The sequence below is a fragment of the Toxorhynchites rutilus genome, chromosome 3 (assembly GCF_029784135.1).
Source record: "Toxorhynchites rutilus septentrionalis strain SRP chromosome 3, ASM2978413v1, whole genome shotgun sequence".
NCBI classification, from domain to species: domain Eukaryota; kingdom Metazoa; phylum Arthropoda; class Insecta; order Diptera; family Culicidae; genus Toxorhynchites; species Toxorhynchites rutilus.
In genome coordinates, this window is record NC_073746.1 from 192392612 (window position 1) to 192406260 (window position 13649).

General features: G+C 34.6%; 2 protein-coding genes across 6 annotated transcripts in view; one reads left to right on the forward strand and one right to left on the reverse strand.

Moving 5' to 3' along the window:
* LOC129778432 (neuronal acetylcholine receptor subunit alpha-7) overlaps positions 1 to 3745 on the forward strand; it is a 117861-nt gene extending 114116 nt beyond the window's left edge. For all 5 annotated transcript variants that reach the window (XM_055785324.1, XM_055785321.1, XM_055785323.1 and 2 more), the window contains one exon: positions 783 to 3745. In XM_055785324.1, coding sequence (XP_055641299.1) covers positions 783 to 867 — 85 coding nt within the window. In that variant the 3' untranslated portion in view covers positions 868 to 3745. The remainder of the gene's footprint in view (positions 1 to 782) is intronic.
* A 4841-nt stretch (positions 3746 to 8586) lies between these two features.
* On the reverse strand, positions 8587 to 11896 carry LOC129773769 (uncharacterized). The gene is made up of 2 exons (XM_055777413.1): positions 11804 to 11896; positions 8587 to 11740 (listed from the first exon to the last, which is right to left on the reverse strand). The coding sequence occupies exon 2, from the start codon at positions 9688 to 9690 to the stop codon at positions 8587 to 8589; it is 1104 nt and encodes a 367-aa protein (XP_055633388.1). The 5' UTR covers positions 9691 to 11740; positions 11804 to 11896.
* Positions 11897 to 13649: the final 1753 nt, after the last annotated feature.

Sequence of the window (13649 nt, forward strand, 5' to 3'; positions counted from 1 at the left end):
TCGACGAATTTCATATTTTGAAACGTTGCCGAAATGTTTCCCAAACAAAAAAATATATGCTGACAACTTTCCCCGACTGTATATATAATAATAATAGCAAAATAGAGCTAACCAGCAAAGTCCTGTTCACCTGTAATTACATAATAGGGGCCAACATTTAATTTACAAATTTCTATTTTTCTCATCCATCACTGTTGCTCTATTCATGACTATATTTCTAGAAAGAAATCTGCACAATTAATTCACATTACTTATCATAGTTTTAAAATTAAAATAACAATACTGCATTTAAACTCGCATTCGCAGTCTTCAAAGGTGAAGTTTTCCCTAAAAAATCAGTTTTTTTTTTATTTTCGAAACCTTATGCCGGATGTTTCCAGCATTTTCAATTGGTCATTTAACAAATAGTATCCTGAAGAAAACTTTGTTGGAATTGTTCCTAGTGACATTTTTTTTAATGAAGAAAAATCTACTCTTACAACTGATATGTTTTACTAAGGTTAGCAAAAGATATTATATATTTAATCCATTGCGTTTGGAGGTGACACTATCCTAGACCAGCTGGCGGGCGCCTAGGAATATATACGCGGGCGACCGATAGATAGCGGACTACCGGGCTACCATCCCTGATCTATACGATACGTCCGGCAAACAAGTTCTCCTAGTAGCATATGTTGGAATTAATACACAAAATGTGTTCTCTCTTTACTGTATTTATATTCTGGGGATTGATTTCAGTAACATCACACACTTGTTAAAATAAACTCTTTTCTATTTTTCAGATTCTGCCTTTTTGTATTCACGTTATTTACGATTATTGCTACAGTCACTGTGCTACTATCGGCTCCACACATAATAGTGCAATAATAATGACTTAAATTTTGATATAAGAACTTGTTATATAGGTGATCTATTAAATTTATAAGATTTTTTAAAACGAAAAAAATGTAAATCACGTTAGCAGTTAATTAGATTATTGAAATAGATTGTAATAAAAAAACGATCAGTTGAAAACTGCCGACAAATAATAATGAACGACAAACACAAATTTAAAGCAACACAAATAAGAATTGATTAATACGTATGAATACATCAATAAAGAGCAAATGGTAAATATTTTCTAAAAAAAGCGAGTATATGGAATAACGTCGGCTGATAGAAAATCGTCGATAAAATAAAGCAACTGTTCCTGCAATCATTACCAAAGCCCTATAAAAGCACTGGAGACAAGCCTCTACACATACAAGCCAAAGATAAAGGCTATATTTTTGCATCCGCGATAATTGAATTAATGTTGGGCTCAAGTAATAGGAAGCCACCAGGAATATATGAGGTTTTCGAAAATCACTGAATGTAACAATAATCTTAGTATAAAATATCGCGACAGGAAGTATAGAATATAACGTCACTGCTATGAAGAATTGAAGAAAACAATGGCGGGTAAAATGTAAGGCTAGTTCTTCAAAAAAATCAATGAACTATTGAAAGAGTCATCTATATGTAGATGGTTAAATATCAAATCAAATTTTAAATTTATAGCGTATATGTTTCAGATATACGCGATAAGCAATTGTTTGTATTCAGATTATATAAGATTAGTATAAAACTTGTTAAAGCGTGGCATCACAGCGCTTAAGTTTTTTTTAAATAAGTGGAGTTAGGTTTATCTATACATCAATTCCATTCCGTGAGCTTGTTTCAAAGGTACGAATGGAGTCAGTCTTCATGGCCTTTTGACAAATGTTACTGACTAAAATTCATAATAAGATCCATTGACGCATATTTACCAATAAAAATATTATTTAACTGTAAAACAATAATGCAATTGAAATGTAATACGTTTACGAGTAACGAATGTGCAATGAAATGCATGTAGATATATAAATTCACTCATGATTTGGAATCCTTAATCCTTAATTTTATTTTCAACCGACACTGAAAACCTAGAATGAAACGTTGAAGTGTTAGACGTTTGTCCATATTTCGTTTTGGTATTATGTTATTATTATTCAAATGTTGACCTTAAACTTGAAAAGTATACTCAAATCTTCAATATATTTTCTCGTTCTAAAAAAATGCAGCCGATTCACATGTCTAACATAACTTGACCATAGTTTTTTAGCTGTCAATAGCTGCAAATTCCGACTAACAGCATATTTTGTGAGTCAACCAAGACCAGCCTCAAAAGATAATCAACAATCTATCTACATTCACAAATAATAGAAATGAAACTGATTCGCGTAAATATCAAAATACGAATAATTTCCCATGAAATATAGCAATCAGAACATTATTATTGAAAGTTGAATATCATATTGATAATTCGTGAACATATTCGGAACCTTTCAGTAATATGTCAATCGGGCATCTAAAATATGAATTAACGGTATAAAAATGTTGAAAAATTTATATGCAAGTAAAGTGTTGAGTATAACGAAAAAATAAATCAGTAAAGTGTTTCGATGAAATTCTGTTATTGTTCAAGATTTTTTGGTCATCAGTATGACTTATATTTAGATTACAACGAAACGGATATAACCGAACTTTTCGCAAATTCAGTTTTTGATTCGCATTTTATCGTATTGGATTATGGAATATGTCCGATAGATGATTTCAATTGCAAAGCATACAAATAGCTCCGCAAAGCTTTTGACTGTTCCTTAGTTATTGTCAGTGATCTTTTATACTTTCCGTTATGATAAACAAATATACATTCTATAATCAATTGAATAAGACGTTAGTCCAAATGGATTTTGCTCAGATCCTTCAATGGCCAAAAAATAATAAAATAGAACACCTTTTTCAAAAATGTAACTGAACTCTAGCGATTAAAGCGCGTCTTCAATGTGTCTTCAATATTAAAATTTTCTCTACAAACACTGCTTCCGCATAAAAGTTTTCGATGATGCACCTTCACCAGGAATTGTTTTTATTCACGAATTCTCCTATAGTGTTCTTATATTTACAATCGCGGTACAACAAGCTCAAGTTTATCCTTTGTTCTTCAAATATTGCCAATAGATAACTGGAACAGTTCGTGCGCTATTCGCCATTGAAGTCATCTATAAAGATAACGCTATCGACTTTTTCTATAACCAATATACAGATACCCAAAATGAGTTTACTTGAACACAAGCACAAACAAAGTTCCATGTATGTCATACACCGCTCAGAACTGGCTTTAATGCATTACATTTTTGTGTTATTTTCTAGCAAAGTTGTATATGAAACAATCGATAATATAAGCACAATAGAGCGCTCTAGAAATCATGCTTTATAACACAATGTTGTTGAAAATGGCATATGTAAATAACCAGTGGTAAACGATCCGAATAATTTGGTGTGAAACTAAATAAATACAATTCAAAATGAATCAATAAATCATCATCAATGCCTGTCATTTAAATATGATGTTAGCGGAATTAGTTTCGTCACATTGACGATTTTATTAACTACAAATAAGATAAAAGATGATTAACGAAAAACAATTTTTTTGGAAGAAAGAAAAGTTATTACTAAGTATTAGTTAGCAAGAAACTATTTATAACAGTTATGTGAAGCAAAATGTTTTGGATAAAATTTAAATAGTATTGAATGTTTGGCTGGTACAATACATTAACGCACTGGATGATGTAGTCACAGCTCTTAACATTTGTATAAAGGTTTATCTTACATAAGAACATAACGTAGTATATTTTTACATGTTTTGTTTAGTATATTATAATGCAAATTAAAATACGTGTATACAAAATTGGTATAAAACAAAAACGAGCACTAAAATGTTATTGTACTTGATGACAAAATCCTATTTAATGTGTATTGTTCAAAAAGTTTACTGTTAGCTTGAGAATCTTGTAGAGGCTTTCTTTTGACTTATAAGGTATCCTACAGTGGACCAGAAAGGTAGCACCAAACGGTATCCACTAGTAGGACCTCAAACTCGCGAGTTAAGCTTGTAGAAGGTCTCAAAAGCAATTGTCTCTCGTTTATTGATGTCGGATATTTATATGGATTTACACAGTTTGTTCAGCTTAATTCTATCCTACTCTTATTCTATAATAATCATGTAAGTGAATGAGACAGCGGGAGAATCACACTTTGGTTTTGTAAAAATGCATTGTCAAATATTCAGTTGGCAATGGCCCTCAACCGATAGTGCAATTTGAAACCCTTCGTTTCATTGCCACTCGGTCGGGACCACGCGGCTGGAAGTAAGGGGAAAGAGATAATTTAACATAGGTCGAGGACTGCACTTGTTGCTGACGCATATGGACGTAATTTAATTTGCTTATGCAATATTTGTTTATATTTTACAGGGCGGATGGCATTTTGGATAATTTATTGATGTGTTGTATTACAGGGGTTTTTAGCCCATGACACCTTCCCTCTTTGGAAGAATGGTGTAATGGAGTGAAATGAAATGAAATCATTCTAAAAAGGATTCTCCAGTTGCCTCTATAAATTGTGTGTTTAAAAGTAATAGTGTAAATTTCTACTTTTATAAACTTGCTTTGATCTTTTGTTGTTGTTGTAAATTGAGTGTTTTGAATATTTTTTCTAATTAAACTTAATTACCGAATTTCTTACATCTAGCACAGGGCCTACCTCTTTATTATTATTTTTTTTTCTCTTTTTTTTTCGAGGTTAGGCTCGGTTCTACTTATTCTAATCACTGTTTAATTATACGATTTTTATGTACAATTTGTTCATCATTTGATATTTGGTTTTTGATAGTCACGTTAGGATGCTTAATTTCAACAATCTCAAAAGGCCCTGTATACACCGAATCAAGTTTTCTACGATTTTCTCTTTTTAACCAAACTTTGTCTCCTAATTGTATGTTAATTCGGTTTGCCTGTTCTGACTGTTTTGTTATTCTTTGAAGCTTTGATTTATCTAATAGAAATTTGGCCTTTTGAGCAGCTAATTGTAATTTAAATTTTAGTTCTTTATGATATGAGTCATGGTTATAAACTGGATCTACGATTGTTGTATTTTTTAGGTCTGTGGGGTAATTTGCTTGATTTCCGAAAACTAGTTCAAATGGTGAAAAAGTATGTTCTGTATGTGGCGTAGTGTTGTAGAAAAAGGTAAAAAATGGTAGCCATGAATCCCAGTCATCCTGTTGTTCGTTAATGAATTGTCTAAGATATTCATTCAAACAACGATGGCTTCGTTCCAAGGCTCCTATAGTTTCTGGGTGATATGCTGTTGAGAATTTTTGGTCTATTGAAAGCATTGTACATATTTCTTTGAATACTTCATTTTTATACTCGGTGCCCATATCAGTTTTTATTGCTTTTGGGCAACCATGTTTTAAGATAAGGTTTTCGACTACTGCTTTAGCTAAGGTTTTTGCTTGCTTATCTATTATTGGTAATGTTATAATATATTTCGTTAGATCGCATTGTATTGTTAATGCGTAACGATTTCCTCTATTTGATCTTGTTAATGGACCTACTGTATCCATTGAGACAAGGTCAAATGCTTTAATTGGTGTTGAAGTTTTCTCGAATACTTCTTTTGTTTTAATTGTGTGTTTGTTTAATTTACATCGAACACAATTTTTAACGTAAGTGGAGATTGTGTCTTTCATATTTTTCCAAAAGTAATTTCTTCTTAGTTTTTGTAATAGTTTGTTAATACCGACGTGGCCTCCTAAAAGGGTATCGTGGTTTTCTTTTATTAATCGTTGTATTTCGTTTTCATCCTTCAGCACTTTAGCTGGGACGTATAAAATTATCGTGACGTCACTTAAATTATCATTGCATATTTTTTTAAACGTTTCTATTCCATTCAATGTAGTATTATTTGCTTCATTCAATGTTCCATTCCCGGGAAGGATGTTAAATATTGGATCCTTTACACTGATTGCAATTTTTTTTTTCTTTAAGTTCATTGTTTTGGCCATATCGTTTATAAGTTGTATGCATTCTATAAAATTTATCATACCTTTGTAATAGAATAGTTGCGCTCGAGCAAGAATTCTTTTCAGGTTTTTATTTTTGATGTAAATATTAATTTCAGTGTTATTTAGTTCAAATGTTACTTTAGGTATATCAAAAGCATCAATATTGTTAATAGAATCATAGGCTCTGAGGTGATCAGTCTTATTATCTATTTGTTCATTAACTTGAGCTTGTGGTTTATCTTTGGTTATAGATCTGGTTTGCACTGGCAAGATCGACATTGTTTTAAGATCTTCAAGATTGATTTCGACACGCGAAAGAGCGTCAGGCCCGACATTTTGTTTCCCTTTTACGTGTTCGATATCGAAATTAAATTCCTCTAAATCAAGTCTCATTCGTGTCAGCTTAGATGATGGATTTTTCATACTAAATAAATGTACTAATGGATTGTGGTCAGTCTTTACTGTAAATTTCCGTCCGTAAAGATATGGTCTGAAGTATGTAATTGCCCAATGTATCGCTGTAAGTTCTTGTTCTATTGTTGATTTGTTACTTTCGCCTTTTGTAAATTTACGGCTGGCATAGGCTATTGGTAATCTAATTCCATTATGTTCTTGCTCAAGTACAGCGCCACATGCAATTTTAGAAGCATCTGTACTTAGGATAAAAGGTTTTGAAAAATCTGGGAATTGTAGTATTTTAGGGCTCAAAAGTTCCTGTTTCAATATCTCAAATGAATTTTGGCATTCTTCAGTCCAATTAAAAATTGCTTTCTTTTTCAACAAGGCATTTAGTGGAGCTGCTTTGTCTGAAAAATGTGCGATGAATCTTCTGTAATAATTACAAAATGCGACAAATCTTCTGACGTCGTCAGCATTTTGTGGTTGTGGGTATTTTTGAATGGCTGAAAATTTTGTTTTATCAGGTTGTATACCTTCAGCTGAAATATGGTGTCCTAAATATGTAACGTCTGCACAAAAGAATTTGCATTTAGCTGGGTTTAATTTGAGGTTATATTGTCTTAATTTTTGAAAAACTTTTTCTAGATTTTTTAAATGATGATTTATGGAACATCCGATGACTATGATATCGTCGATGTATAGGAATGCGCATTCTGGCGGTAGTCCACTGAGAGCTATCGTCATCATACGCTGGAAACTATTGGGTGAGATATTAAGTCCGAAAGGTAGTCTATTGAATTCATAATGGCCTGAATTTGTCGAAAAAGCTGTATATTGTTTTGATTTTTCCTCTAGCTCAACTTGGTGAAAACCTGCCATCAGATCAAGCGTAAAGAAATACTTAGCTCTACCCAATTGATCAAGTATATCATCAATTCGGGGTAGGGGAAATTTATCTGAAATTACTTTCTTATTCAATTGCCTAAAATATACGACAAGACGCCATTTTTTGTCATTATTAGTAGATTTCTTGGGTACTAGCAATACTGGGGAATTATATGGTGAGTTAGATGGTTGAATAATTTGTTCGTCGAGCATTGTTTGTACATGTATGTCTATTTCTGTTCTGTGAACTTCTGGTATTCTATAATTTTTTATGTAAACTGGTGTCGAGTCATTCAAGTTAATTTTTTGTTTATAGAAATTGTTGCAAGTTAAAGTGTCATTTTGAAGGGCAAACAAATCGTTGTATTTCTTGCATAATTCGTTAAGTTTATCTTTCGCAAAAGTAGGGGAATTTGTCAAGTCTAATTCAGCTAAACATTTTTCGTTTCTGTTGTTTTGAGTAACTTGATTAAATTGTAGAATATCGTAATTAAATAAAGGTTGGACAAAATTTGTAAAGTTTTCTTTAATTTTTACTGTATTGTCTGTTGTGTTGATAATTCTTATGAGTGGATTTTGTGGATTTATTATGGAATTTGCGCAAAATACACCTGATTGTAATTCTGTAGATAGTAAAACATAATCTTGGTTTGGGACGTTTAATTTTATCATCCTATAAACTTCACATCGTGGGGGTATAATTATGTCTTCGTTTAATTTATCTTGAATTGGGATTTGTATATGTTGTGAGCTTATTGAGTTAGTTAGAGTCCATGTGTCATAGTCAATTATACATCTAAATTTTGCTAAATAGTCTCGTCCTAAAATTCCGTCTGTAGGTATGGGTAAGCATTCGGGGATAATTTGAAATTTGTGATTTATGATAAAGTTGTCAGTTAATTGCAGTGGTATATCAATGGTACCAATAGTTTTTACTGGTTGCTGTTGTATACCTGTTATTAAACATGTTTGATTTTTGTCTATTATTACATTATAGTTTAATTTTGTAGGCTTAAATACTGAAATCTCGGCTCCTGAATCTACTAGAAAGGTACATTCAGAATTCGCGACTTCTGTTTTCAAAACCACAAAATTTGAAAAAGTTGTGTTTATGTTGAAAGTTCCATTTGTTGTCGATGGTTTTGCAAATTGGTTACCATTAGTTGTTGTCGTGGCTGTTGTGGCTGTTGCATAATGTGTTGCTGGCCAGACATAGTTTGTTGGTCTTGAATAATATGCTGACCCCCAACTGGTATCTGTTCGGGGGCCAGTTGGTTTTCCGGGGTCATATAATAAACATTTGGATTAAAGTTTCGACCAGCAGGAGGTCTGAAATTTGTATTAAAATTTTGGTTTCTTGGCGATCTTGAATTAATTTGTTGATTGGTAAATTAATTTTGCCGCCAGTTGTTTTGTTGTGTTTGGTTATTTCTGTTTTGTTGGCGCAGATTTGGATTGTTAAATTGTGGATTTCGATATCCACGATTTTGATTTTGGTAATTTTGGTTGCCATATTTATTATTTTGATACGTATATCTATTTTGAGACTGATTTCCCGGTCCTCTGTTATTGTTTCGTTTATTGTAAGCGAATACTTTTGCTGAATCACTTAGTAATTTTTCAGATTCTATCTCTGAAGCCTTTTCTATTGCTTTGGTTAGAGAGTTGAATTCTCTGTATTTAAGTAGTTGTTTTATTTCGTTGTTTCTAGCGCCAGTTGATAATGCTTTTAATCCAGCATTCGTGGCAAGTTTTGTAGCCGTTTCTAGTGGAACGTTTTCGTTTAAATACGCACGTTCCAAATTGAGAGTTAGTTTTTCAATTTCCTCTGAGAATTTAACGAAACTGTCGCTCTGCTTAGTTGCATTTAGTTTCGCGATTAACGTGTTCGGCTCGACTGAAATTTGGCATTTTTCTTTCAGTTTTGTTATGATGGTGTCGATACTGTTTGGAGTTTCTGTTATTGCAGCTCGTGCTTTTCCTTCCATACGTGAAAGGATTGTTTGTATTGCTGCTGCATTATTATCGTTGTTGATCAGTGGCTTACACGCCTGCAACGACGATATTACGTTATTAAGTTTATCTGGTTTTCCATCGTAAGGTGGAACCAGGGACGTGATTACCTTTATTATTTCTACTACGCTAGCCATTTTAGATTCGTATAATAATTTTGTACGATTACAAAATATCACTGTGTTTACTAGCGATTTAAACTTAATTCTCCTCTCTGGGGAGTAGGTTAGTTTTTGGGTAATAATTACATAAATTTCGTCGTTCCTTGCTAATTTCGTATAGTATGTGAGCTGTGTTAATGATAATTGCTCTTCAATTTTAGCTAATTTTACAATCACTTCATTGTAGGTTATTTTTAGTAGGCTTTGTTTTGATAATAATGTAGTTTGTAGGAATTTCCTATTAGGATTTTTCTTTAAGTGCGATTGCAAATTTTTTAGCACTAATATTTTGTCCTCTAGTTCTAGTATTTGTGCTTCCATTAAAACATATCTCTTAAATTTATGTAGTTATAAACATTTGTCTTTCATTTCTTTTACCTTGTTGCTTGATGCGTTTAGAGTTGTCACATTGGTGTGTTGATATCCTTCCTTACCGGTTGTGACCTGCTTATCGGTGCGATCAAGCAGTGGGTTATTCGTGGTGTCTGCTGGGCCTCCCTCGGTGCGAGAGGCTTTTCGTATAAGCCATTGGCTTAGCCACTTCGATGACTTCACAGTATCTTCGTTTCTCACATAAAACGATGTTTTTTCACACTTGTAATGTTGCAACTGACCTCGCAGCTTTGAGGGCCTCGGCGCGCGTGCACTTTTTGTACTGTTCATATATTTTCAAACCAGCCGATACCAATAGTATGGCCAGTATTATCCATAGGAGAAATTCGCTATTTTCATGGAACAGCGTGTGCTGTTCCAAACTGTTTAAAATGGTTACCTGGGCGTCGCCAGTATTGTCTTGTTTCTTTTTTGAACTTATTAGCCCCATTGCTCACTTTTGATTTATCTCACTGTCTCACTGTATAGGTCGCTGCACCGTTTTGTACCACTTGCTAATAATTGTGACACCAAAATAGTTCACTTTTCCGTCGTCGACGAAGAGACTATTGTATTCAAAATGCACTTAACATATGAACGCGATGATTTGACCACCGACGTGTTCTGACATTGCTCGTCGTTGTAACATTACGCCTCTACTCGTAGTTAATATTAGTTGTCCATGTTCAATGGGCATTAACTTTTTTGCGTGTGCTCGAATGTTTTTTGCTTTGGTGGGTATGGGATGTTTCAGTACATTTACCATGTTGAATTTCTCGGTAATTTTTACTGCACACGAATTTTTGAACTTTTTTATCACTTCCACATATTGTTTTTCCTCTAGCGCTTTCAACAGGCTAGAAATGCTTTTTATATTTGTGTCTATAAGGATTGGTAAATTCACTTCACTCGCGGGTTTTAGTCTTCTTAATGTTTCATTTATTTTAGTAATCGTCATTATCGCACTTCACTTCATTTATTTATTTATTTTTCACTTTAGGCAGGCTTCGCATCTCGGACGGTCGCCATGTACTGTTCAAAAAGTTTACTGTTAGCTTGAGAATCTTGTAGAGGCTTTCTTTTGACTTATAAGGTATCCTACAGTGGACCAGAAAGGTAGCACCAAACGGTATCCACTAGTAGGACCTCAAACTCGCGAGTTAAGCTTGTAGAAGGTCTCAAAAGCAATTGTCTCTCGTTTATTGATGTCGGATATTTATATGGATTTACACAGTTTGTTCAGCTTAATTCTATCCTACTCTTATTCTATAATAATCATGTAAGTGAATGAGACAGCGGGAGAATCACACTTTGGTTTTGTAAAAATGCATTGTCAAATATTCAGTTGGCAATGGCCCTCAACCGATAGTGCAATTTGAAACCCTTCGTTTCATTGCCACTCGGTCGGGACCACGCGGCTGGAAGTAAGGGGAAAGAGATAATTTAACATAGGTCGAGGACTGCACTTGTTGCTGACGCATATGGACGTAATTTAATTTGCTTATGCAATATTTGTTTATATTTTACAGGGCGGATGGCATTTTGGATAATTTATTGATGTGTTGTATTGCAGGGGTTTTTAGCCCATGACAAATGGTAATAATAGTTGCACTTGGAAAACTTCACTTCACTTCAAACGTTCACTATAATTATTGAGCTACCATGATCCGCCGTCGAAAGCGGCGGGCTTTCGCAAGCAAACCTGTGTTCCATCGATTGCCCGGTTAGTTTGAAACATAGGAGACGATCCTTTATTTAGGTCATTATGCACATAGTTCATAAAGCACATTATGGGAGGCTTTACCGTTTTGGTCAAGGCAGCCTACACCTGGCACTCCAATGTGGTCTATTCGAAGACAACGTGCCAAACTACCGGTATCCTGGAAAATGACCTAGAAAATAAACAGCACGAACATTCTGATATGTGCATTGTGCAGAGCCTAGTCCTCATTTGCTTTTCAGAAGCTCAGGGGCAGAAGGAAATTCTGTCTAGATTCGCCTAGTCAAGAAATGAGATATGTCTGCAAATAAACATCATGCCTAATAGCATATTTCTCATCACCTTAATGCTTTCCTGACAGAAGAGCCCAATCATGTACGGGTTGCTATACCTGACATCCACTGTGTTGTTTATATCTGAGAGAGAGGAGCCAGCTGAATGACAGATAGTTTGTTTTCTTCTTATTCTTCTTAAGCATCATCATCAAGAAAATTCCAATCTGACAATTTCAATCAAGCAAGTTGTTGTCATTCATTTATGAGAAAAGTGTTCAAACTTGACGTGAACCTTTGTTTGTGAGTATTTTTGTGCGTTTTTATCCCCGATTTGATTTTTGACGTAGGACTGCGTCTAACAGGAATATATGGGGGGGTATAAGAAGGATCATGTAGGAAATAATAAAAGATGTACCAGGCCAGCCCACATCATGGCTTCCAGCAGCATCCTATCCTATTTACTATTTGCTCCACGTTGTCTCGAGCTGGTCTATGAATCTGACAAGCTGATGAAATACTCCGTAAGGAAGTCCATGACCTCCTGCTTTGAGCTGAATTCCTTATTCCTCATACGATTGTTCATAGACCTGAACAAGGGTTGTCTGTTGAGCTTGGGTTGAGTGAATACGGAGGATGCTTTAACACCTCAAAACCTAATGCCTGCACCTTCGGACTGTCTCCCACGCTCTATGCGGAAGCGCACTATCGTACAACAAAGGTATGGGTTTTCTAGCTAGATGAGACATGGGATCTGGCCAACTACTCGTCCACTATGCTAAGCTGATCCTGATATCGGTGCCGATCGACTCCTTGCGTGTATACAACAACTCCCAGCAGATCACGCCATAACAATTCCAAAATACAAACAGCATGAAGGAATGGTAATTACGGTTTTTTGTTTTTCACGTTGGTCTTTCGTTTCTATACTGGGGTGTAAGAAATTTCGAAACCGATATATATATATATATATATATATATATATATATATATATATATATATATATATATATATATATATATATATATATATATATATATGAGGTGCACATGAGGCTTGACATAATTGATATCCTTCCCCCTCTGTTAGTTGTTTGACGATGTATTCGGGAACACTGCTCGAAGCAACGTTTGTTGACATCCGTTGTGTTGGGGCCCAGTCTCGCCACCAGAACAAGTGAGGTAAGGCATACCGAGCTATCGTCTCCCTGTGCATGGTGAACCTTGTTAAATACGAGATAACCACCAGATACTCTTCGGGATCATAACAATATTCACATTAGCGATCCTGCCAGGAGAAATTCGGTTTTTTTTATAAAAGAATGGAATCACTTTGCACAGGGAGGTCTGTTAGAAAAGTGTTGTCAATTGTGCGACGTGGAGTCGTAGAGTATAAATCGTAGAAAAAAGACGGGTGGGTAATGTCGGGGACATAACCGGAGTGACGTAGGACTATACAAAGGGGGCAGCTTTTGTTAAATATATATTTTAAATATATTGTTTTATTTTCTTCTCCTACGTGAATACCTATCTATCTACCTGAAAAATAGATTAGTTTACTGTTTACTCTTTATGAATATGTTGATGGTTCTGAAAAGAACCTTTGGTGTTGTGTTTTTGTTATCACTCGATATTCCCATCTTGTTCGGTTAAACCTTCCTGTTTAGCTATTGCGTTTGCCACTCGCCACAGCTTTCACAGTTGGAAAATTTCTTCCCATCCAGCTTGTGACATGTTGTTCAGTAAATTACATTTAATGCGACGTGCCGGAGAAACACTTTGCCACTCACTGAAACTAATTGTTGCCTTGATGAGCGCCGAACCGAAGCTGCTCTGTTCTTGATGCGAGTTTTCTGATTGTCGTGAGCAGCTTTGCAAGCCAACTCGAGCACTCCGACGGCCGAAACTCTATAATC

What these genes read in the sequence shown, in the direction of transcription:
- LOC129773769 (XM_055777413.1), bottom strand. Translation starts at nt 9,690, where the DNA reads ATGGAAGCACAAATACTAGAACTAGAGGACAAAATATTAGTGCTAAAA.